The sequence below is a fragment of the Phaenicophaeus curvirostris genome, chromosome 10 (genome assembly GCF_032191515.1).
Source record: "Phaenicophaeus curvirostris isolate KB17595 chromosome 10, BPBGC_Pcur_1.0, whole genome shotgun sequence".
Taxonomy (NCBI): domain Eukaryota; kingdom Metazoa; phylum Chordata; class Aves; order Cuculiformes; family Cuculidae; genus Phaenicophaeus; species Phaenicophaeus curvirostris.
Window position 1 is genome coordinate 25,562,886 of NC_091401.1, and position 22,204 is coordinate 25,585,089.

Here is a 22,204-nt window from a genome sequence, read left to right on the forward strand (position 1 = left end):
ATGATTCTATGATTCTATAAACAATCTGCATCTCCTCTAACTGACCTGCCAGCCCTGCTGGCTGGAGAGGTGCAGTGGTGCCAGGATCCTTGCTGTCCCTTCGCACTGCAGGGGATGTTCCTAGTAGAACTGTTTGATAGCCATTCCTTTAACGAAGACTTCTCCAGTCGCAGGGTGATCTCACAGGTGCTGCTGTCACCGTCTCTGAGTCCTGACATCACCCAAATAGCAGATTATGACTTCAGGCAAAGCCGGTTTTTATTAGAGGTGGCAGAGGGTTGGGCTTCATTATTCATTTTTTATATTTGGCATTTTGATTTTCATCTGCTACTGAAAGACTTGATGCAGTGAAGAGAGTGGACAATGTAAAGTGGAATAACTAAGTAAAAGAGATTTCTAGCAAGGCAATTTTCAGCTTGTTGAAGTGAAACATTAAATGATTATTTAAGAGAAATCAAGGTTTTGCTAAAGATTCAGCACTGAGGGTAATCAGTAAAGGTATGAATGTTGTAAAAAGTGTCTTGTCAAAGTTGGGAATGATCCTGGTTTGAGATCTGACATTCCCAGCATTAAAAAAATTACGCTTGTAAAATTCAGCCAGACTTAAAAGCAGAAAAACGTTGAATCAGTCGTCATATTAAAAGAGGAAAAAAAGGGGCATAATTCCAATTAAAACAAAAAAAGCGCAGGTATTTATGAAAATTTCTGGAGCTACTGATTTCATATGACTGATTATGTTCTGCTTACATATATTTAATTGAATTTTTAATATGATTAGCTCTAAGTCCTTTGCAAAAGTAGATAAAGGATATAAACCCCTCAGTTTTGAAGTTATTCTGACAGCCCTGTGAAGGGTTGGTACAAAGACTGTGGATGTGATTGGCTGTGGTGGAGCCTCAGCGAAAGGTCACCCTGCCAAAATACTGTGGTTTTCCTCCCTTGGGATCACTTGTTATTGTTCTTGTTATCTTGTTTTCAGTTTACATCTGGAAAGGGAAAATGGGGTTCTCTGTGAAGCCTGAGACACAAGGTGACAGGTCACTTTTTTCAGTGTCTCACCCAGCCACACAGAATTGGACAAACACTTGAGTTTGGATTTAGTAGTTCGCTTCAGTGCTTGGGGGTTTGGTTTAAATTATTTCTTTAAAGACGATCTCAGAGGACTTCTTGTTGTTTCAGAAGTGCTCTTGAGCTTGTTCTTCTGTGTTTATTCTATAAGTCAGCAGAAAAACCAAGCTGATGTAATGGAAAGGCAGAAGCTTAGCTGTTTTGATAGGTTTTAAAAGTGTCTCTATCGCTGCTGCAATCTAAAAAAAGTCTTGCACAACATGTAATTAGGTAATTTCCTGGCACGGTGAAACGTTTCTCTTGGAAAAGATGCTTTCCAAAAAGAAACTGGTGAGCGTTAACACTGATTGTTGCAAACTAAAAGGATTTGGTGTGTTGCTGCGCGGGTGCTCGAGCTCCTGGTGAGGATGGAGCGTGTTTCAGGACTCTGCTGGGATGCTACACGTCATGCTTGGAGCCCAGGAGTCTGTGAGAAGATGCCTTTCCGTGGAAGATCAGTGGGAACAATTCCATTTCTTGTCTTCCTGAAGAGGAAAGAGAATCCCAGAACTTTAAGATTAGAATTGATGGGTTTGTTCTTGTGTCCTTACTCAGAAAGGACCACAGGACCAATCATAGACTAGTTTGGCTTGGAAAGGACCTTAAAGATCATCTAGTTCCAACCCACCTGCCATGGGCAGATCCTGAACGAGTACGGAAAGGGTGATTGGTCCCTGGCAGAGGCTGCCCAGGGAGGGGGTTGAGTCCCCTTCCCTGGAGGGGTTTAAGGCACGGGTGGACGAGGTGCTGAGGGACATGGTTTAGTGTTTGATAGGAATGTTTGGACTCGATGATCCAGTGGGTCTCTTCCAACCTGGTTATTCTATGATTCTATGATTCTAATGACTCCGTTGTGGGATTTAGATCTTGGAATTCCCTTTTGTGCTCGTAACACTGTTTGCCTCTTGGTAGCAACTGACAGTGATTGCATTTTGGTCCATGTCCAAGTGCAGAGAAGATGACGTGAAAGTCAGGAAAGCCCTTAGAAAATCTGTATTCCCTATTCCAGCCTGTTGGTTCCCTAACAAAAGGCTGACGTGCTTTACCATGGGAGATGCCACCTCTGATGCATTTTATCACTGGCTTGCAGGAAATATGTTTTGCAGTCTCTGGTGTCTTCAATCTGTGTAATTGGTTTATTAATTTTACAGATTGTGTGGAAAATTGTCTCCCATTAGCTGCGCAGGACTAATAAGAGCATTTTGTATATTTATTTAATAGTTCAAATATTATTTCTAGCATTTATTTCCTATTATCTGATGTTGCAATTATTCCTCATTTATCCAAAGAGGCTCCTCAAATCGCTAGGTGGGCTTCCAAGTTTTCGATTGTCATTGATGATCTGAGAGCTGTCAAACTCTCCATAACTTCTATCAGCAACAAAACTGTTTTAAATGCTTCACACTTGCCAAGATGGGGCAAAAGTTTACATTCCAAGGTTTTTCCCTTTGGAATTTCTCTTATTAGTACCAAAAGTAGTGATGATTTTTTTTCCCTACCAACAGCTGAAGCAAGGGGTTCGGTGAACTGATGTGTTCAGTAACTGTCCCAGCATGGAGAGCTCACAGCTAGGATTTTCACCAGATGTGCTTGGCTTTTGATCTTCATTAAAATAACCCTGTTGACATGATGAATAAGCAGATTTTGTTCACTGATGCCTCCGTTTGTCTCACCCCAGCACAGCATATTGTTAGATAACTGCTTTTCAGCAGTGACTGGAATGTAGGGGTTTTTTTCCTCTGGGTTCTATCTTGTTATGATAAAAAATAAGTTCTACATGCCGCAATAGTTCTTGTCTCAAAATTTGGTTTTTCATAGAATCATGGAATGGTTTGGGTTGGAAGAGACCTTAAAGCCCATCCAGTCCCACCCCTGCCATGGGCAGGGACACCTCCCACTGGATCAGGGGCTCCAAGTCCCATCCAACCTGTCCCTCCCCAGCTTTCCTGGAGCCATTTTCAGGTACTGGAAGGTCGCTATAAGGTCTCCTTCGAGCCTTCTCTTCTCTTCTCTTCTCTTCTCTTCTCTTCTCTTCTCTTCTCTTCTCTTCTCTTCTCTTCTCTTCTCTTCTCTTCTCTTCTCTTCTCTTCTCTTCTCTTCTCTTCTCTTCTCTTCTCTTCTCTTCTCTTCTCTTCTCTTCTCTTCTCTTCGCTGAACAAGCCCAACTCTCTCAGCCTGTCATCGTACAGGAGGTGCTCCAGCCCTCGGATCATCCTTGTAGCCTCCTCTGGACCCGTTCCAACAGCTCCATCTCCTTCTTATGTTGGGGATTTCAGAACTGGACACGAATACATAAGCTTAAGCTGATATATAAACCAAATGGGGATGTAATTAAGAAACAGGAGCACTGTTGGTTTCCTTTTTGCGGTACTTTTCCTGTAGATACAGGGACACATTTACATTTATTTGAGCAGTTTTAGGATGCTGTCTGGTTTGCTTTACCAACAGCATGCCAGTCGCTGAGGATATTGTCTCATGAACATTTCCTTTCTCTGTCAGGATGGCCTCCACTAGAACAATATTGCCAGTGGTCTTTTTTATCTTGAAGAAACAAATGTCTGATTCATTTTTCTAGGAAAAACAGGAAGCAGTAAAGAAGGCAGGCTGAAAAAGAAATGCATACTATTACTTACAATTTAATTTATAAAGGCAGAAAGCAAACTGAAAGTAACTTTGTTAGATATTGAGGGGATATTACGGTTTTACTGGTTTCCTTATATTATCTGAGCCTCATGTGGAGAGCAATTTTGTGGTTAAATTATGCCAACGTTACTAGAAATCTTCAGAATCTTTTTCTTCAGGTTTGTAAAAAACGGAACTGCTAAGATACAAATAATTTCTTTCTCTCTGTCAGTAAAAAAAGATTTATCAATGAATAATATTTTAGTTTAAATGCCCTAAATGAGAGTGAGTGAAAGGAGATCCCTTTTCAGAGACATCTACGCACTTTAAACAATTGCTGCTTGTGACCTGAACTCTTCACTTACAGAGTGTTTCAATAGTTTATTTATTTCTAGCTAACGTGTAGGAGGGCTGGTTCTCAGCCCTCATTAAATGCTTCTCTGCTGCAATACAAAGTGGTATTTTGTAATTCTTGCAGTGTTAGGGGTGGTGCTAGTGATGTAAATTAATACAAATGCCTTTAAAGGCTCTTCTTGAAGAGGGAGAATGAGATCTCCTCAGTTGAGACACTTGTTATATTTTTACAATACTTTCTGTACATCTTTACAAGAAAATGTTGAAGAGCTTGCTAAACTTTCAACCTGGAAGATTTTTGTTTGATTGCTGACAAATGCAATATTTTAATTGTTACAGGGTTTGTTTAACTTGCTTGTTCATCTTATTGTTAGCAGTCACAACACTGTTAACTGGCAGCTTTTCTTTAGTGAAAGAACTGTTACTAAAGCCTTAGGAAATCTGTCTTCTGTTGGAAGTTAGTAAGTATAAGCTATTCTTTTAAGACTATATAATTCAGCAATGCACTCTTGGTGTTCCTTTGCCTATTGAGAGGTCCAGAATAAAGAAGAAAATGTCTTTGAGGATATGCTCTGCTTTATCTTGCTGCAGATGACCCCTGCTTACTTGCCCTGAAGTCAGTGATGGTTTATCACCTTCAGCAGAAGCAAGACAGGGGAGTTTGGTAGAATAGCCATTATATCATTATATCATTAATAAAAATACTAAGCATTTGTTTTAGTGGGTTAATAATCATAGAATCATAGAATAACCAGGTTGGAAGAGACCCACCGGATCATTGAGTCCAACCATTCCCGTCAAAATAAGACTTGGTGGGTTTGGCTCTCACTAGGTAAAATATTGACTGAAATCAGTTGGAGCATTGGACTAAAGTCCACAACTTTTGGCACCCAAGAGCAAACAGCTGATCCCTATCAGGAGGGATTTTTGCTTTGTAGAAAAATGGAAGAGATGTATGGTGAATAACTCTTGCTGATCTTCATTCCATTACATTCTGGAGGTGCTTGCTGGCCTTTTAAGCTTTTTTTTACAGATGGGATGACTGGTACCTCATTCTTTAGAAAGAGAATCCAGACATACAGGATCACAGTGACTTGAAACTCTTGTACAACTTGCAAGCAACTCAGTGTCTGAACAATTCTGACTTCTCAACCCATCTTTTATTCCCCCCTCCTTCATCATTCATGTTTATAGTAACCAGGTCCATTAACCTAATTCTCTTTCTATGAAACTTCCTGCTGCTTTAGTAGCTCCAGTTTTTATTTCTTTCTACAACCTTTACTTTGGCAGCTAAAGCTGTCTTTAATTATCCTCTTCCATATTATTTCCCTGGCTTGTTGACTCATTCACTACACAGGATGCAAAGTTCACAGTTAATAAACGTCCAGGTGCTTTCCTTCACCTCCTCATGTGTTCTTGTACCTTACTTTCTGCACAACACTGAACTTATTCTGAATATAGAAAAGCTGTCTTCTCCTCAGACTTTCTGTGGTGTGGATGGAATCATAGAATCGTAGAATAGTTTGGGTTGGAAGGGACCCTAAAGATGATCCAGTTCCAACCCCCCTGTGATGAGCAGGGACATGTCCCACTTGATCAAGTTGCCCAAGGCTCCATCCAACCTGGCCTTGAACCCCTCCAGGGATGGGTAGCCTTGTAAACTGTCGTGCTCAATTCTTTCTCCTAGTTATGAGAAGTTGCCTGTGCAACGATGACTGAATCTGTAGCTTTCCTTCAGCTTCAAGCTTCCAAGTCTGTCTCTAGTAAAATTAAAAAGGAATTCATAATCTGGCTGTCCGATTTATGGGCACAGCGAGTCAACTGTATACTTCAAATGCCTAATTTAAGATAGCATGTAATTGTGGAGACCAAAACTAATTTACAGGCACAAAATAGTGTTTTATTTTCCAGCCCAGTCTTTCAAAGCCGCTCTCTCTAGCTGTGTGGCCTGCAGAATGTTGATTAAAGTCTGGGATTCCCAGCAGAAGCTGTTACGCGGAATATGAATTTCCCATTGAATGTGAAGAAAAGTCTGGTTTAGGTTTTTATCCTGGCGTTCAGCTTTGGTAGAAAACCTTGCACTTGTCTCTTTTTGAGGAAAATCTCTGTAGGAAACAACTTGGAGTGGAATATTGTTGGGTTTTGTCTGTTGGTGTGTGGCGCGTTCATGCTTTTAGAGAGTCATTGCAGTGTTTTCAGAAAGCGTACAGAAAAGCTTGAGGGGGACGGAACGATAATCACACAGAAGAATTAAGTTGTTATTTGTCTTGGGTCCTTTATTTACCTTCGTGTCTCAGAGTCTGGAAGGTGCAAAGGCAATTGATGTCTTCACACTTAGCCAGGATCAGGAGTTTGTGGCAGCAAAAACAATTAGTTGCCAGGAGAAAAAAAAATAGCAATTCAGGTTTCTTTTTGTGCTTATCTCATTTTATTTGTATGTACATAAGACGGTGTTTTATGCTGTAATCTGTCTGACAGGAATCAGCTTTACATACTGGCCCTGACTTCAATGGAAACAGAGCACAGGAATCTCCTTGGTAGCAGAAGATACCGCGGCGCTGGAAAGGAAAAAGTAGAGTGTGTACAGTCAGTTGAGCCCAGCAGATGAGCGGGACATCAGATCTTAAAAGCAAAGTGTAGAAAGTAATTTTTCCTTCCTTATTGGTGGTTGTGTTGGCAGCAGCCTACAGGGAGCCCCTCCAGGTCCTGAGGTTCAGCTGCGGCTCGGTTCCCTCCCTGGTAGGAGCAGAGTGCTGCTGTTCCATTAGCCCTTCATTCCTGCTGCTGTTTTGACTTGTGGAGATAAGGGTCTGATAAGCACCCAGACGGTGAGTGACCTCCCACTGCTTGCTCTGACGTGACCTGCCGATGCAGAGGCTAGTTTTGAGAAGGGAAACGGCTCCGTTTTCTTCCCTGCCCTGGCAGGAATGTCAGAACACTCCGACTTCATCGGTGATGCAGGAGTAGAGATCGTAAAATCATAGAATAGTTTGAGTTGGAAGGGATCTTAAAGATCATCCAATTCCAACCCCCCTGCCATGGGCAGAGACACCTTCCACTGGATCTGATGTGCATCAGTTCAGTCGTACCCAAAGAAAAAGAGAGTGTGATTTTGTTTTGGCTCATAGAAGCTGAAGAGTAACCATAAGGGATGGTTACTCTTACCTCTCAGTCAGGTAATAGTGTGAGTACTTTTAGTATTATAAATTACGCAAGTGCCAATATATGATTAAATTTTACCAGCCAAATTTTTAAGTAGAACTGCTTTATTCCTCTTCATGAACTCAGTATGCCAAGAAAACATCACAAAATCTTCATTAATATGGCAGAGCATAGAATCACCAGGTTGGAAGAGACCCACCAGATCATCGAGTCCAACCGAGCATCTTGCAGGTCATCTTAATTTGCATTCTCACAAAGTTTCTTTTGCCTCTTAGTAGTTTATTTTTGGTTCCTTTTCATTTATTATATAATTGAATTTGGATATTACAAATTCTTTGCCTTCTGTTTTATTTTTTTAAAGACCATAAATGATTTTAAGGCTTTGAACTCAGTAAAATACAGTCTATCGAAAATATTTACAGTGTGAAATTGTAAAGAAGAGCAACAAAGGTGGTGAGAGGAGTAGAGGGCATGACGTGTGAGGAGCACCAAAGGTGCTAGGTCTGTGCAGTGGGAGGAGGAGCAGCAGGAGCTGAGGAGGGGGGGACCTCCTTGCGGTCCACAGCCTCCTCATGGCAGGAGCAGACAGGGAGGTGATCTCCTCTCCTGGCATCTCATGATAGGGTCACAGCTTAAAGCTGCGTCAGGGGGAGTTCAGATTGGATACTGGGAAAAAGTTCTTCATGGACAGAGTGGTTAAACACGGGGATGAAATCCCCAGGGAAGTGGTCATGACCCCAAGCCCATCGTTCAAGAAGTGTTGGGGCTGCTGTCAGGTACCTGGTTGAACTATCTAGCTCTGCATGGAGTCAGGAGTTGGATTTGATGATCTTATGGGTCCCTTCCAACTCGGGATATTCTGTGTTTCTGTGAAATAATTCCTCATTTATTTAATAAGTCACATTTGAAATAAAGGGAGACTGTCTTCCAGGTAACCAGCTTATCTAAAATACTTTGTGCCTACTAGATTTTAACAATGCCATTTCAGATATTAGATTTTAAATGGTTTATTATGAAATTTTATAACATTCTATGACACTGCCTTTTTAATGGTTTTCAATCAATGGTCAATCACTCTCGTTTGCTTTACTAAATGATTAGGCTTAGGTTCTGTGCCTAAACTGCTAATAATGTAGTTCATAGAATCACAGAGTAGTTTGAGTTGGAAGGGTCCTTGAAGATCATCTAGTTCCAACTGCCCTGTAGTTCATAGAATCACAGAGTAGTTTGAGTTGGAAGGGTCCTTGAAGATCATCTAGTTCCAACCCAGCTGTGATGGGCAGGGACGTCCCACTGGACCAGGCTGCCCAAGGACCCATCCAACCTGGTCTTGAACATCTCCAAGGATGAGGCAGCCACATCCATGCAGTAATAATGCTGCTTCGATGTCACAGCATTATTCCTTTTAAGTACAGCACAATATATTCCTTCGAAATGCCTACAACTTCTCATGCTGGTACCAGTGATCCTCAAAACAGTGCGGCCTCACACTTTGCATTGACCAGAGCGCCTTGCCGTGAGGGCACTCGTGTCGCTAAATATCTGATGTTCTTGCACATTTTCTCAGCCTAAGGGAAATCTTCCTTGTCCACATTTGTACTTCGATTTTTAAAAGACAGATTTCCTTTCAAATAGACTGCATTCGATGGGAATATATCTACAGTGTCAGAATTGACGGCAATTCCTTAAATTCAGCTAAATCTTATTTCCCATCCTGGCCTCATTTGTAAGCTCTCAAGTTACGGACAGAGAGCACCAGTGCAGAACTGTCACCCTTCCTCCTCTGAGGTCAACTGTCAGCTACCAGACATTGTTTCTTTATTTTGGAAAGGTTTTGTTTGGGCAAAGACTTGGTCTTCTAACCAGATCCTGCTTTTCATCTGTTTTTCATGGCAAACTATCGCGTTTCCCAGGCATTTGCAAACAGTGACTGTCTGGCAGGATTTCCTGGATACACAGTCATGTGCGATTCTTGAAGGCCAACTTTGTGAACTCTGGTGATTGCTGTGGCTGTTTGTACTGCCTTTTCTTCCATGGGAACTAACCAGCTTACAAGATGGAAGGTAGAAATAGAGCCCCGGAAGGATTCCTCTGCTAGCCAATTGCAACGAGGAAAAGGAATAGAAATAGGACACCTCTTGATGTTTGCGTGCTAAAACATTCTGAAGAGTTGGAACCAGTATTCTGGGAGTCAAAATTGTATAAGAAAGTCCTGACAAAGTTATTTATAACCTAATCCTGTGTTTGTCCAGTAAGAATGAGGAACATGAGTTACAGCGGTGTGAGCAGAAGGCAGTGGGTAAGCAGAGCTGTCTGGAAAAGGAACCATTTCTTTATTAAACCTTCTTTATATAGTAAGCTGACCTTGGAAATTAAAAACAAAGGGGTGATAAACAGATGTAAACCTGCATATCAGCGTAAGGATACGGAGCTGTTGGAACGGGTCCAGAGGAGGCTACAAGGATGATCCCAGGGCTGGAGCACCTCTTGTACAAGGACAGGCTGAGAGAGTTGGGGTTGTTCAGCCTGGAGAAGAGAAGAGAAGGCTCGAAGGAGACCTTACAGCAACCTTCCAGTACCTGAAAATGGCTCCAGGAAAGCTGGGGAGGGACAGGTTGGATGGGGCTTGGAGCCCCTGATCCAGTGGGAGGTGTCCCTATGGCAGGGGTGAGACTGGATGGGCTTGAGGTCCCTTCCAACCCAAACTATTCTATGATTCTATTCTATGATTCTACATTCCTCGGCTCTGGCCAGTGCAATAGGGTAGAACTTTAAATGGGAATTTGTCTATAACTAGATAGGAATTTTATGCCCTGTTTGTTCTAGGTTGTTTGTCTGTCTTTGCCTGGGGAAGGTTTGGATTATTTTCCTATGAGGGGATTCTGCATATTTGGAGAGGTTTTTTTTTTGTTTGTTCATTTGTTTATTTGTACTGGAATGTGGAATATGTTAAAATAATAACAGATTGTCTAGAAATGCCAGCTTGGTAGTGGAAGAATATTTATTAGATTGAGCTACCTCTCCTTTTCTTGTTACAAGACAGCACCATTTTATATTTCATATATGTAAACCCTGATAGGTCATAAATACGATCACTGATATTGGTAAAGGGAGGCACTCACACCAAAACCTGATGGCAGCCCGCTGGCTCGGTTAATTGTTCTTCATTGTGTAACCCATTTAACAATTTCTGTAGCTTCATGAATCTGAAAATGTCATGTATCTCTCACAAAGGAATATTTTGTCTTCAGATTATTACATTTTCCTCCAAAGTAACAGAAACATACTTTTAAAAGAATCATTAATATGTCCCTTTAAATATGAGCGCTACGGACACTCATCCAGTAAACAAATGCAGCAATGCGTTATATATTGTATACATCTAAAAAATCCCATAAGAATGTTCTATAGAATAGTATCATTCAGTGCCCTTTTTTTCTTTCTCTCAAGAATTGGGATTTCATCCAAATTCTAAAGGTTAAGTTGTCAATAGAACTCAAAGAGTGTTTTGTTTCCATTTGTATAACTCGTTTAATGTTTTTTAAGTCCCCAGCGTACACTAACAATGGAATCAGTCAGTTCCAGGGAAGCTTAGCAGGACATTCTTAAAGTCCTCTTCACAGCAGCAAATAATGCTGAAACGAACTCGGGAAAAGAGCAACTCTTTTCACCGAAGAAGTTATTTTAATTAGTGCTTAGCATAGGATAATAAATATTCAAATACTTCGTTAATGTTCCAGCTTCCAGATTAGAAATGATGATGAACATGCAGGAGAACAAAGTCCGTGGTTCAAGCAGTTTAATAATTACATCGTGTCTCCTCGTTAAAGCTTCATGAAACTTTCATGAAACATTATCGGCATCTGAAAAAGCAAGTGTTGTGAATTTTATGAGCGAAACCTGCAGGTTGAAATTGTGCAGATGGTCATTGGAAGCTGCTGTGGGAATAAGCAGCTGAACTATTGAACGTTAGTTATCGATGTCTGCGTGCTCAAAGGAGAAGTGATTGAGAGTGGTGTTTGTATGTGCTCGTGTGCTTTTAGTGATACAATGAATGATGAATTCTTTTTCTTTCCCACTGATGAAATAATCAGTATAAATGCAATCCATGGGATGCAGCTTTAAGCTCTTCAGTCTCACAGGGCTGTTCTCTTCATAGAATCATAGGGTAGTTTGGGTTGGAAGGGGCCTCAAAGCCCATCCAGTCCCACCCCTGCCATGGGCAGGGACACCTCCCGCTGGATCAGGGGCTCCAAGCCCCATCCAACCTGGCCCTGAACAACTCCAGGGATGGGGCAGCCACCACTGCTCTGGGTGACCTGTTCCAGCATCTCTCCACCCTCATTGTGAAGAAATTCTTCCTTGTGTCTAGTCTAAATCTGTCCCTCTCCAGTTTATACCCATTGCCTCTCATCCTATCACTCCAAGCCTTTGTAAACAGTCCCTCCCCAGCTTTCCTGGAGCCCCTTTCAGGTACTGGAAGGTTGCTCTAAGGTCTCCTTGGAGCCTTCTCTTCTCCAGGCTGGATAATGCATATCATATATCCTGTGCGCGTGATCATTTGCAGAGTACTACTAATGTTACGGCTTTGAATGAGGCAAACTCTTTGCTTTCCTGATTAACAGTGAGTAATGTCAGCAGATAATTAAAATGCTGGGTAGAAATTAATACGTCACAGCTGTTCGGGCTGCCTCCCACCAGTTGTTTCCCAGCTATCCATGGCCCCGGAGCACTCTGTGGCAGCTGGGGTTGGGGGCTGGATGGCTGGGCTGGCTCGGGAGTGCCGGGGAGCGCTTGGAGAGCACCCTAAGAATGGTGAAATGGCTTCCCCTTCAGAGAGAGAAGTTGTACAACTTTGTCAGACCAGCAACCTGTGAAAAACTGGGGGTGTTTAGCCTGGAGAAGAGGAGGCTGAGGGGAGACCTCATTGCTCTCTCCAACTACCTGGAAGGAGGTTGTGGAGAGGAGGGAGCTGGGCTCTTCTCCCAAGTGAAGGTGATAGGACAAGAGGGAATGGCCTCAAGCTCTACCACGGGAGGTTCAGATTGGACATCAGGAAAAAATTTTCCACAGGATTATCAGACCCTGGCAGAGGCTGCCCAGGGAGGGGGTTGAGTCCCCATCCCTGGAGGTATTTAGAAGACGAGTGGACGAGGTGCTCAGGGATATGGTTTACTGGCAGATAGGAATGGTTGGACTCAGTGATCTAAGAGGTCTTTTCCAATCGAGTGATTCTATGATTCTAAGGAGCTCTTGTGTCCAAGTAGCTGTTGGGGGCAAGTTTTGTGCAGGTCTCTGCTGAAGGCTTTATCTCCAGAAAGCACGATGTTTTTCTTAGCCCAGCATGAGGGTCCACAAAACAATGTATGAGGAGTTTCCCGCATTGATGAATCGCTCCAACTTTTGTAGCACTCTTTAAGTTGTGCTAAACTGCTGCAAAGCGTTAATGATTATTTTGGTTAGGTCTACTTTAAATTTGGATGGCTTTGCTTCTTCGAGCAGCCTAAACCAGTTGTACTGGCTGAACTGAGGAGGTGGCAGAAGATGGGGAGGAGCAAGGTGCAGAACTGACTGTGAGGTTGTTAGGTCCCCTGCGGGGTTCCGTGAAACGCGCCGTGGCTATAAACTCCACTGAACCTTTCATGTTTCAAAGGGCTGCATGCTTAGTGCCCTTGTGGGTTTGGCCCCCACACAAATGGAGGTGTTGATGAAAATGAGCGTGAATTTTCTTTGCTCATTTCCACTCTTTGTCTTCAGGCTGGGCTGGGGCTGTTCTGCACTGGTGGTCATGGTGAAGCCAGGCTGCTCGTGGGGTCTTGGCCACTCGAGAGTCCTGGGCCAGCTGGCTTGTGATAATAAAGCTTGTTTTCATCAGGAGGAGCTGGAGGGACACAATCACTCCAGGGGAGAACCGCCTTCCCCTGTGAGAAGGAGCCCTGCACGATCCCCTGGCTGAGCCCACCAGCAGGGCAGGAGGGGCAAGCTCCTCCTGGGGTTACTGGGAGCATCTGTGGCTTGTGTCAATACATCATTTTCTACTGGTATGGTTTAAAGTAAGCTTCTAAGGCTCTAAAAGCTCGCACGCAGTTTCTCTTTTGCTGCTAGGTCCTGCAGGGCAATGGTTACTGAAACCCTGTGTGGCTTGGCTCTGGCTGTATTTACCAGAAATTGCACTGCAGGACTGTGGGCAAGCTCACACAACAGACTGGGATGTTGTGGCCCCAGGGTAGCTTTCTTAAATTTAAAAAACTTTCCATCTGTATAAAAGTGTATCTGCTGCATCCTGCAGTGTCACAGCACTGTGAGTGGACTCTGACTTCAGACAAGCTTCCTTTTTGTCCCTTTTTTTAATTTTTTTTTTTTTTTTTGTTTACAAGGAACAGAGAGGGACAGAGAAAAGTTGGGCAATGCCTTGGCTCTGCGAGCAGAGATGTGAACAGATTTCCCAATGTTGAGCGGTGGCGGTGTAGCCGGAAGCGATGACTGGATGTTCTCCAGGGCAGTGTGAGCGGTGGCCTCGTTTGGAGCAGTTAATGAGTCAGAACATGAGGCTGTTGATGCTGATGAGTCATCAGCTTCCCCCTTGCCCTGGAGCAGCCTTACTTTGATGTGGCTCAGTCCAAAATCCACTCTCCCACTCCCTGTGACAAAGCCCTGATAACGGACCCCGTACAAGTACAACAACACAGCCAAACTCTAGGTTTGTGTTATTTCAGGTGAGAGCATGCTCACAGAACAATGTATTTCAAATAGTTTCTTCTCCTCGATTCCTCTTAAACCTTTCTAGATGAATAGATCTGAATTTCCTAACACTAGGGAAAAAAAAAATGTAGTCTGAAAATAGAACCCACTGGGATACATTTGTAGTTGGAGTTAGTACAAGCAGAAAGAGAATTAGTATACTTCATGCCGCTGCTTGCTATTTAAACTAACTGAGCTGTCTTGGCAAGGCTGCGGTGGAAGTCGGGGATTAGAGCCCAGCAGTTAAAAAATGCAGCACCCGGTGGGAGCTCAGATCCCGAAGAACACGGCCACGTGGGAAGCAGACAGCCAGACAGGAAGGGTTTAACAAAAGCCTCAGGTACAACAGGTGGAACAGAACCAAGAAGTCCCAGTAAAATACTGAGTTGCAGCTTAGAATCACCAGGTTGGAAGAGACCCACCGGATCGTCGAGTCCAACCATCCCCATCAATCACTAACCCATGTCCCTCAGCACCTCGTCCACCCGTCCCTTAAACCCCTCCAGGGAAGGGGACTCAACCCCCTCCCTGGGCAGCCTCTGCCAGGGACCAATGACCCTTTCCGTGAAAAATTTTTTCCTCATGTCCAGCCTGACCCTCCCCTGGTGGAGCTTGAGGCCATTCCCTCTCGTCCTGTCCCCTGTCCCTTGGGAGAAGAGCCCAGCTCCCTCCTCTCCACAACCTCCTTTCAGGGAGTTGCAGAGAGCAATGAGGTCTCCCCTCAGCCTCCTCTTCTCCAGGCTAAACACCCCCAGCTCTCTCAGCCGTTCCTCTTGTTCTCCAGCCCCCTCACCAGCTTTGTTGCTCTTCTCTGGACTCGCTCCAGAGCCTCAACATCCTTCTTGTGGTGAGGGGCCCAGAACTGAACACAGTGTTCGAGGAGCGGTCTCACCAGTGCCGAGTCCAGAGGGAGAAGAACCTCCCTGGCCCTGCTGGCCACGCCGTGTCTGATCCAAGCCAAGATGCCATTGGCCTTCTTGGCCACCTGGGCCACTGCTGGCTCATGTTCAACCAACACCCCCAGGTCCTTCTCCTTCAGGCAGCTTTCCAGCCAGACTTCTCCTAGTCTGTAGCTTTGCTTTAATTGTTTTCTGATGAGGGGCCGCCGCTAGGATACGATTTACCACTTACTGAGCCTGTACATCGCAGGCGCTCTTGGGAGTGAATGCTGTGATTTGAGCAGCTCGGGGCCAGCATTCATATTAGCACATTCTGTGTCATGTTTGACCGATACTGGATGTATCTCATTTCAGATGTAAATATTTAACTTTCTCTGGTTTCGGTAGGAACGGTATTAGCCCTCAGCTAAGTACTCTTCAAAATCTTATTTTCAAAACTACTCGTTTGCTTATGAAGAAGCCCCATTAGTTCAATCTGGGATGCAGAAATAGAAGTGAAAATGATTGTTTCTTCTTTCCTACCCTGCTTACTTGTGAATGAAGACCTTGTTGAGAAATTTGCTCTGATACTGGGATTTATAATAAGAAATGCAAAGATTGCTTCTGAAAAACCTGCAAGTGAAAATTTGAAGATGGATTTTGAGGCTGCTTTGTCATGCGTTTGAATATTCCTCAGCAAAGAGTCTTACAAAAACAAGTCTTAGAAGTTCGTTACATTTCTACATAGCAGTTTTCTCTGCTCCATAGTGAAGCTTCACTATTATATAAAGTGGGTAAAACTAGCAGGTAAGTCAGTGACTTAAGGGACACTGTGACCAGGGACTAAACTCAGTGATACCACCTCAGTGCTCCTGGAAATTAAATGCTTTGGGTTTGTCCAGTCCCAGTGTGAAGCTTGGATGCTGGGAGAGCTGAAAGTGTTACTGTAGTGCAGTTCAGCAATGAAGGCAGGATTTCTAGCCCGTGTTATTTGCCTTTGCCTGAAGCTTTGTTTTCTGTCTCATTGTTGTAGGCTCTGTGATGTATGCCAAGAAAAAAAATCCTTCTGGGATTAGTAGTTCTGGAAATAGTGAAACAAGGAACAGATGGATTGATACAATCCCAGATAAGGATATTTAGGGGTTCTCTCCATAGTGTTTTTCTTTCTCGTGTACAGATTCACATTTCAGAGCTGAATAAATGGTCTTTGCTATAATGAACCATCACACCTCTGAGTCAGATGGGTTTTTCCAAGGCCGAAATAAACAGCGGTACAGGGTGTGGTGTTGCAATCAGAAACGCTGCTCTTCCACGCTCGGGCTCTGAATTCCCTCTCCTTTCCTTACGCAACCATACAGCCGGTTGGGTGAGAGTCTAACAAAAATGGAATCGGCGAAGGAGGAAAGAATAAGATGTTAGTATTAGCCATGAGGACTTGCTTAGCCTGATCTGACAGACGGCAGGACCGCAGGATCCCTACTGTCAGCCTGAGAAAGGGATGAGGATGCTTGGCTGGGGACACAGGACTTCCCTCTCGGCAGCAACACGGACATGGGTTGTCCTCAGCCAATTAAGAACTCACAGCTCTGGTCTGATTTAGGACAACCGTGTCCTCCTGTTTAGACCCCCTGGTCCTGCGGACAGTCTGGAGCAAAGCTCTTAGACCAGTGGCTGTGACGGAGCCTGGTCTGGCTACACAGCTCCCTCAGCTCTGGACCCCTCACCACAAGAAGGATGTTGAAGCTCTGGAGCGAGTCCAGAGAAGAGCAACGAAGCTGGGGAAGGGGCTGGAGAACAGGCCTGATGAGGAACGGCTGAGAGAGCTGGGGGTGTTTAGCCTGGAGAAGAGGAGGCTGAGGGGAGACCTCATTGCTCTCTCCAACTCCCTGAAAGGAGGTTGTGGAGAGGAGGGAGCTGGGCTCTTCTCCCAAGGGACAGGGGACAGGACGAGAGGGAATGGCCTCAAGCTCCACCAGGGGAGGTTCAGGCTGGACATTAGGAAAAAATTCTTCACAGAAAGGGTGATTGGTCCCTGTCCGAGGCTGCCCAGGGAGGGGGTTGAGTCCCCTTCCCTGGAGGGGTTTAAGGGACGGGTGGACGAGGTGCTGAGGGACATGGGTTAGTGATTGATAGGAATGGTTGGACTCGATGATCCGGTGGGTCTCTTCCAACCTGGTGATTCTATGATTCTCTGCGTGGCTGAATGTTTGTGCTGGGGCTGTGGATAGGAGCCCCTTGGTGGGCACGGGCTGGTAACTGCCTTGGAATTGATTTTAATGATGGATGTGCTGGATTTCAGGACTGTATTCTGCATTTTAGTATTTGTAATCCACCTGTAATGTTTTACCCATTGGCCTTTTAAGAAAGAAGTGTCTGGTCTGAATTGGATCTTATTATTTCTGATACCCAGGAGGCTGTAAGCATCTAAAAAAGGCTTATTTCTGTGCTGCTACCTTTTCTTTCATTCTCCTGTATAAGTAAAAAGATACTGGGCCAAAATCTGGTGTCCCGGTGTAAATCCGATACATCCCAAGTGGAACGAACCGCTACCTGTTTCTGCAAAAGTTTAACATAACCTTTTAAATACCTGTATAGAAATAAAGGAGGGGTTTTACACAAACAATGGAAATCAGGGCAAGGGGGATAGAGAAACCAAGCCCTTTATTTTAGAATCTTGGTGCTGATTTTAGGGAGTTGTTGAGTTTTCAATTCTTCTGTCTTGTTCAATAAGCATTGTCTAATGTTTAACAACCTTTTCTTTAATAACTGGCTAAAACCAAATCGGTTTAGTGGTCACAGTAATAAATTCTAGCTATTACTTGATCTTGCATCATAACATCAATGCCATGTTTGAGGGTTCTGTTCCAGACACTCTGTCTGCATGGTTTTTAATGAGGAAATGTTTCTGCCCTGCCAGGATGGCACCCAGAAGGGTAAGCGAGGCCACTCGAGGATCCTGGCTACGGCTGCTGAGAAGTTATCATGTTTACACAGAAAATTCCTGTGGTTTGGTTTGTTTTGTTCTCTTCTAAAGGCAGTTGGATTCTTTATGAACAGTTTTTGAGCAGTTTTGCAGTGCTCCTCTAGTTAAGAAGCATTGCTGAGTGGTCGTCGTTGCCCTGTTTCTCACCTGTGTAATTAAAGTAGAGATTGTTTGCCCTATTAGAAGGATAAAAGAGATTTTGAACAAAAGCAGATTTGGTTTTCAGCTTCGGTTCCATGACTGGTTACTTTGCATAGTGATCTGCAGAACATTTCTGTCTTCCCTGATGAAAACGTTTACGCGAGAAGAGGCTTTATACATTTATTAAAACTTGACTGAATGTTCTCAATTGCCAACTCTTAGTTCAAGCGAAAAAGGAGAAAATCTGCAAGGTAATAACGGCACGTCCTAGAAGGATATCAACTTCGGGAATGCTGCCTGGTTTATTGATCATAAATTTTGTGTTTCTTCGTGTTTTGTGCTGACTTAGTGCTGGCTGCCTGGGGTTAATACTGGCACACTTTAAAAAAACACAGAAGGGATGGAGAAATGTCTCATGGTACAGTGAGGAAAAAAGCTCCTTTATAGCCCTGCAGCTCATTTCATCCTAATTTGGTGATCGGAAACCAAGTGTTTCAACAGGGAGTGCTACACCAAATGTGTTTCTAAAAGAGTAGCTATTGCTTGACTCTCTGGCTTTCGAAGTATATTGTGGATAATATTAACATAGTACCGTTAGGTTTTTTTTAGAATTGTTATTTGGACAAGATTTTTTCTGAGCTGATGATGAAGTTTCCTGTCAGCACTATATAAGCTGTATTGCTGAAGAATATTTTAATGATTTCTCTTACCTAACCCCTCGTGATCTATTATTTTTACAGTATCAATAAAGTAAACCAAATGATCCGGTATTAAAAGTGCAAGACAAAATCATTCATAGTTACTGTAATAGGCTGCCAGCTGCAAACATGATTCCATTTTCCCCAGCAGATAAAGGTCCTTTCTTGAATGCATCCCAGAACATGGTATTTCAGAACCCCTTGAAGATTTGATGACCTGCAAAGGTCCCTTCCAGCCCAAAGCATTCTATGATTCTAAGTTGCCAAGCTCTTTGCTGAGTCTGTGGCTGCCCCTTACTCATCAGGAAGGCAGCGCAGGAACAAAATATAAATGTTTATAAGTCAACACTGGCTATCTTTGGGCTTCTGAGTAGAATAGAATAGAACAGAACAGAAATTTCAGTTGGATGAGGCAAACAACGATCATCTGGTCCAACTGCCTGATCACTTCAGGGCTGACCCAACATTAAAGCTTGGTTTGAAGGGCATTGTCCTCTTAGACCCTGGTAGGCAATTTCATAATAGAATTCACCAAAAAGTAATTATTCAACAGCAGTGCGTAACGAGTTAGAAGAGCAGGGGCTGTACATCAAAAGAAAAAATGAAGGATAAGATGCTAGATCATTGCAAATGGATCAGGGTGAGATGAGAAGGGTAGAAAAAAGTGGGGTAAGGAAAGCAAATAGGACTTAAATGGCATTATGCCTAACCATGTATATAATATACTCAGATAGTTTGTGTTAAGCCTGTGTTTTATCTTTTCTTTCTCAGTCACATCGAAAAGATTACAACATGGCAAGATCCTCGAAAGACTATGAACCCGCTGCTGAATCACATGAGCCACCACCCTGCAGCTACTTCCACACCGGTGCCCCAGAGGTCCATGGCTATGTCTCAGCCAAATCTCGGTGAGTACCTAGTGGGTGTTGTCTCTGTGGTGAAAATACACAAGAAGAAGGGCAGCCCCTTTAACTGATTTGCTTACTGGAGTAATTTTTGCTTCTACAAAGGTAGCTCTGATTCTGCTATGAGGCCTAACAGTACGTCCTCCACTTTCTTTCCTTCGTTTTCCCTCTGTAGAGTTGGCAGCAGTTGAGTTTGTACTGCTTGAGGTGAAGCTCTAACATCTCGTGCATTTTATTTTAGCACCTCTGTGACAAATTGATGATGTCAAATGTGCAAATAAAGCCCTGGAAGCTGAGAATTTTAAAGAAAATATGTAAATGGAAGAAAACATTTTTGTGTATAATTTAGAATTGCAAATAATCCCTGGTGTTTCACTTCTGCAGCTTTAACTTTTCTACCATGCAAGAAAGTGAGGATCAGATAGGTCAGCGTACAGGCTCAAGATCACAAAACTATGTCAAATACGTAGTCATGAAAACACAGACCAGATTCTTTTGAAGAGCTGGTCTCATGGTTTTACGATTTTTCATTTGCAGTGTGGTTCATCACAGCTGTGTTTTCACAGACCAAGAAAGCAGTAAACATTTGGCTGCCAGTGGTCGCCACCGGCAGTAAAGCAATAGATGTTTACTTTTGTCATAATTTTATAATAAACACCTAGGTAACCCTGAGGTAACTTCAGTTCGTTCTCATGCCTTTCTCTCAATAAGTGTCCTGCTTGAATAGAATCATAGAATCACCAGGTTGGAAAAGACCTCTGAGATCAAGTCCAACCATACCTATCTGCCACTAAACCATATCCTTAAGTACCTCATCTACCCATCTTTTAAACACCTCTAGGGATGGTGTCTCAACCACCTCCCTGGGCAGCCTCTGCCAGTGCCTGGGAACCCTTTCAGTGAAAAATTTTTTCCTTAATGTCCAGTCTGACCCTCCCCTGGTGCCGCTTGAGGCCAACCCCCTTGTCCTATCACCTGCCACTTGGGAGAAGAGCCCAGCTCCCACCTCTGTCCAACCTCCTTTCAGTAGAAGCTGTTGGGGTGTTTAGCCTGGAGAAGAGGAGGCTGAGGGGAGACCTCATTGCTCTCTCCAACTCCCTGAAAGGAGGTTGTGGAGAGGAGGGAGCTGGGCTCTTCTCCCAAGGGACAGGGGACAGGACGAGAGGGAATGGCCTCAAGCTCCACCAGGGGAGGGTCAGGCTGAATATTAGGAAAGAATTTTTCACGGAAAGGGTGATTGGTCCCTGGCAGAGGCTGCCCAGGGAGGGGGTTGAGTCCCCTTCCCTGGAGGGGTTTAAGGGCCGGGTGGACGAGGTGCTGAGGGACATGGGTTAGTGATTGATGGGAATGGTTGGACTCGATGATCTGGTGGGTCTCTTCCAACCTGGTGATTCTGTGATTCTATGAAATTGTAGTGTGAGAGCAGATAGCTGAAGAAGAAACCCAGTGAAATCCAAGAGATTCGGGTGCGCTGCAGTGTGGCAGCCTCCATGGGAAAATGGACAATTGCTCTGCACTTGCTACTTCCAACCACAGCTGCGCTGAGGTCAGGCTGTTTATAGCGGCTCCGAAATGGCCAAGAGGTAAGAATAGGACACAGGGGTTTTTTGTTCATACCAGCTCCTCAGCTTATGTTGACATCTGTTACAGTCTCTCTAATTAAAAACAGAGGAGGGATCATAAATCAGAACTGTGACAGCAAGAAGCTTTTTCCCCCAGCTTGTCAGTGGAAGTGAGTCAGAGCTAAATCTTGTACTGAAATACTACTAGACTGAATTTGAGAGGAGGGTCTTTCTCAAGATACGAAAGATTAGAAAAATAAGCATACACCAAATTAAGAATTTCTTCCTGAAGGTGCTTTGGCATTTCCACAGATCTCAGAATCTGTCGCATCAACTACAGACTGTATTTCATTCAGTAACCATCGTGTTTATGGATAAGGTTCTGCTTTTTTGGTATTTAGGAGAGCTCTTGGCATAGTGGTTTGGATCAGTGGCTGCATTTCCTAAACATTAGCTGCTAGAAACAGGATGTAAAAATTTCCAGTGTCTGTATTTATTTAATCAAGAAAGTATTTTGTCACTATATTTGGCACTTCCAGTACCTGAAGGGGCTGTAAGAAAGGTGGGGAGGGACTGCTTACAAAGTAGAGATAGCAGGGCAACGGGAATAAACTGGAGAGGGGCAGATTTAGACTGGACTTTAGGTGGAATTTCTTCATGCTGAGAGTGGGAGGGACTGGAACAGGTCACCCAGAGCAGGGGTGGCTGCCCCATCCCTGGAGGGGTTCAAGGCCAGGTTGGATGGGGCTTGGAGCCCCTGATCCAGTGGGAGGTGTCCCTGCCCATGGCAGGGGTGGCACTGGATGGGCTTTAAGGTCCCTTCCAACCCAACCCATTTTATGAGTCTCTGATTCTACGTTTTGTTGAACGTTTTCTCATTCTGGTGGCTTTCGAAAGGCGTGCTGTGACACTGGGGGCAAGCAAATCTGAGCCCTACACCATTAAACTCAGCATCCCAGCCCCTGATTTTCTGATTCACCTGTTTGAACACAAAAAGTGTGACCCTGTTTTATGTAAAGATATATTTTTAAAGATTTAATCTAGAAACTCT

The 22,204-nt window shown here is 43.8% G+C and overlaps 1 protein-coding gene across 1 annotated transcript in view; it reads left to right on the forward strand.

Annotated features, from left to right (window-relative positions):
* The window catches only part of WWTR1 (WW domain containing transcription regulator 1), a 53,770-nt gene that overhangs the window by 9,515 nt on the left and 22,051 nt on the right, over positions 1-22,204 (forward strand). The window contains exon 2 of the mRNA XM_069865288.1: positions 19,458-19,594. Within this exon, the coding sequence (XP_069721389.1) occupies positions 19,458-19,594 (137 nt within the window). The remainder of the gene's footprint in view (positions 1-19,457; positions 19,595-22,204) is intronic.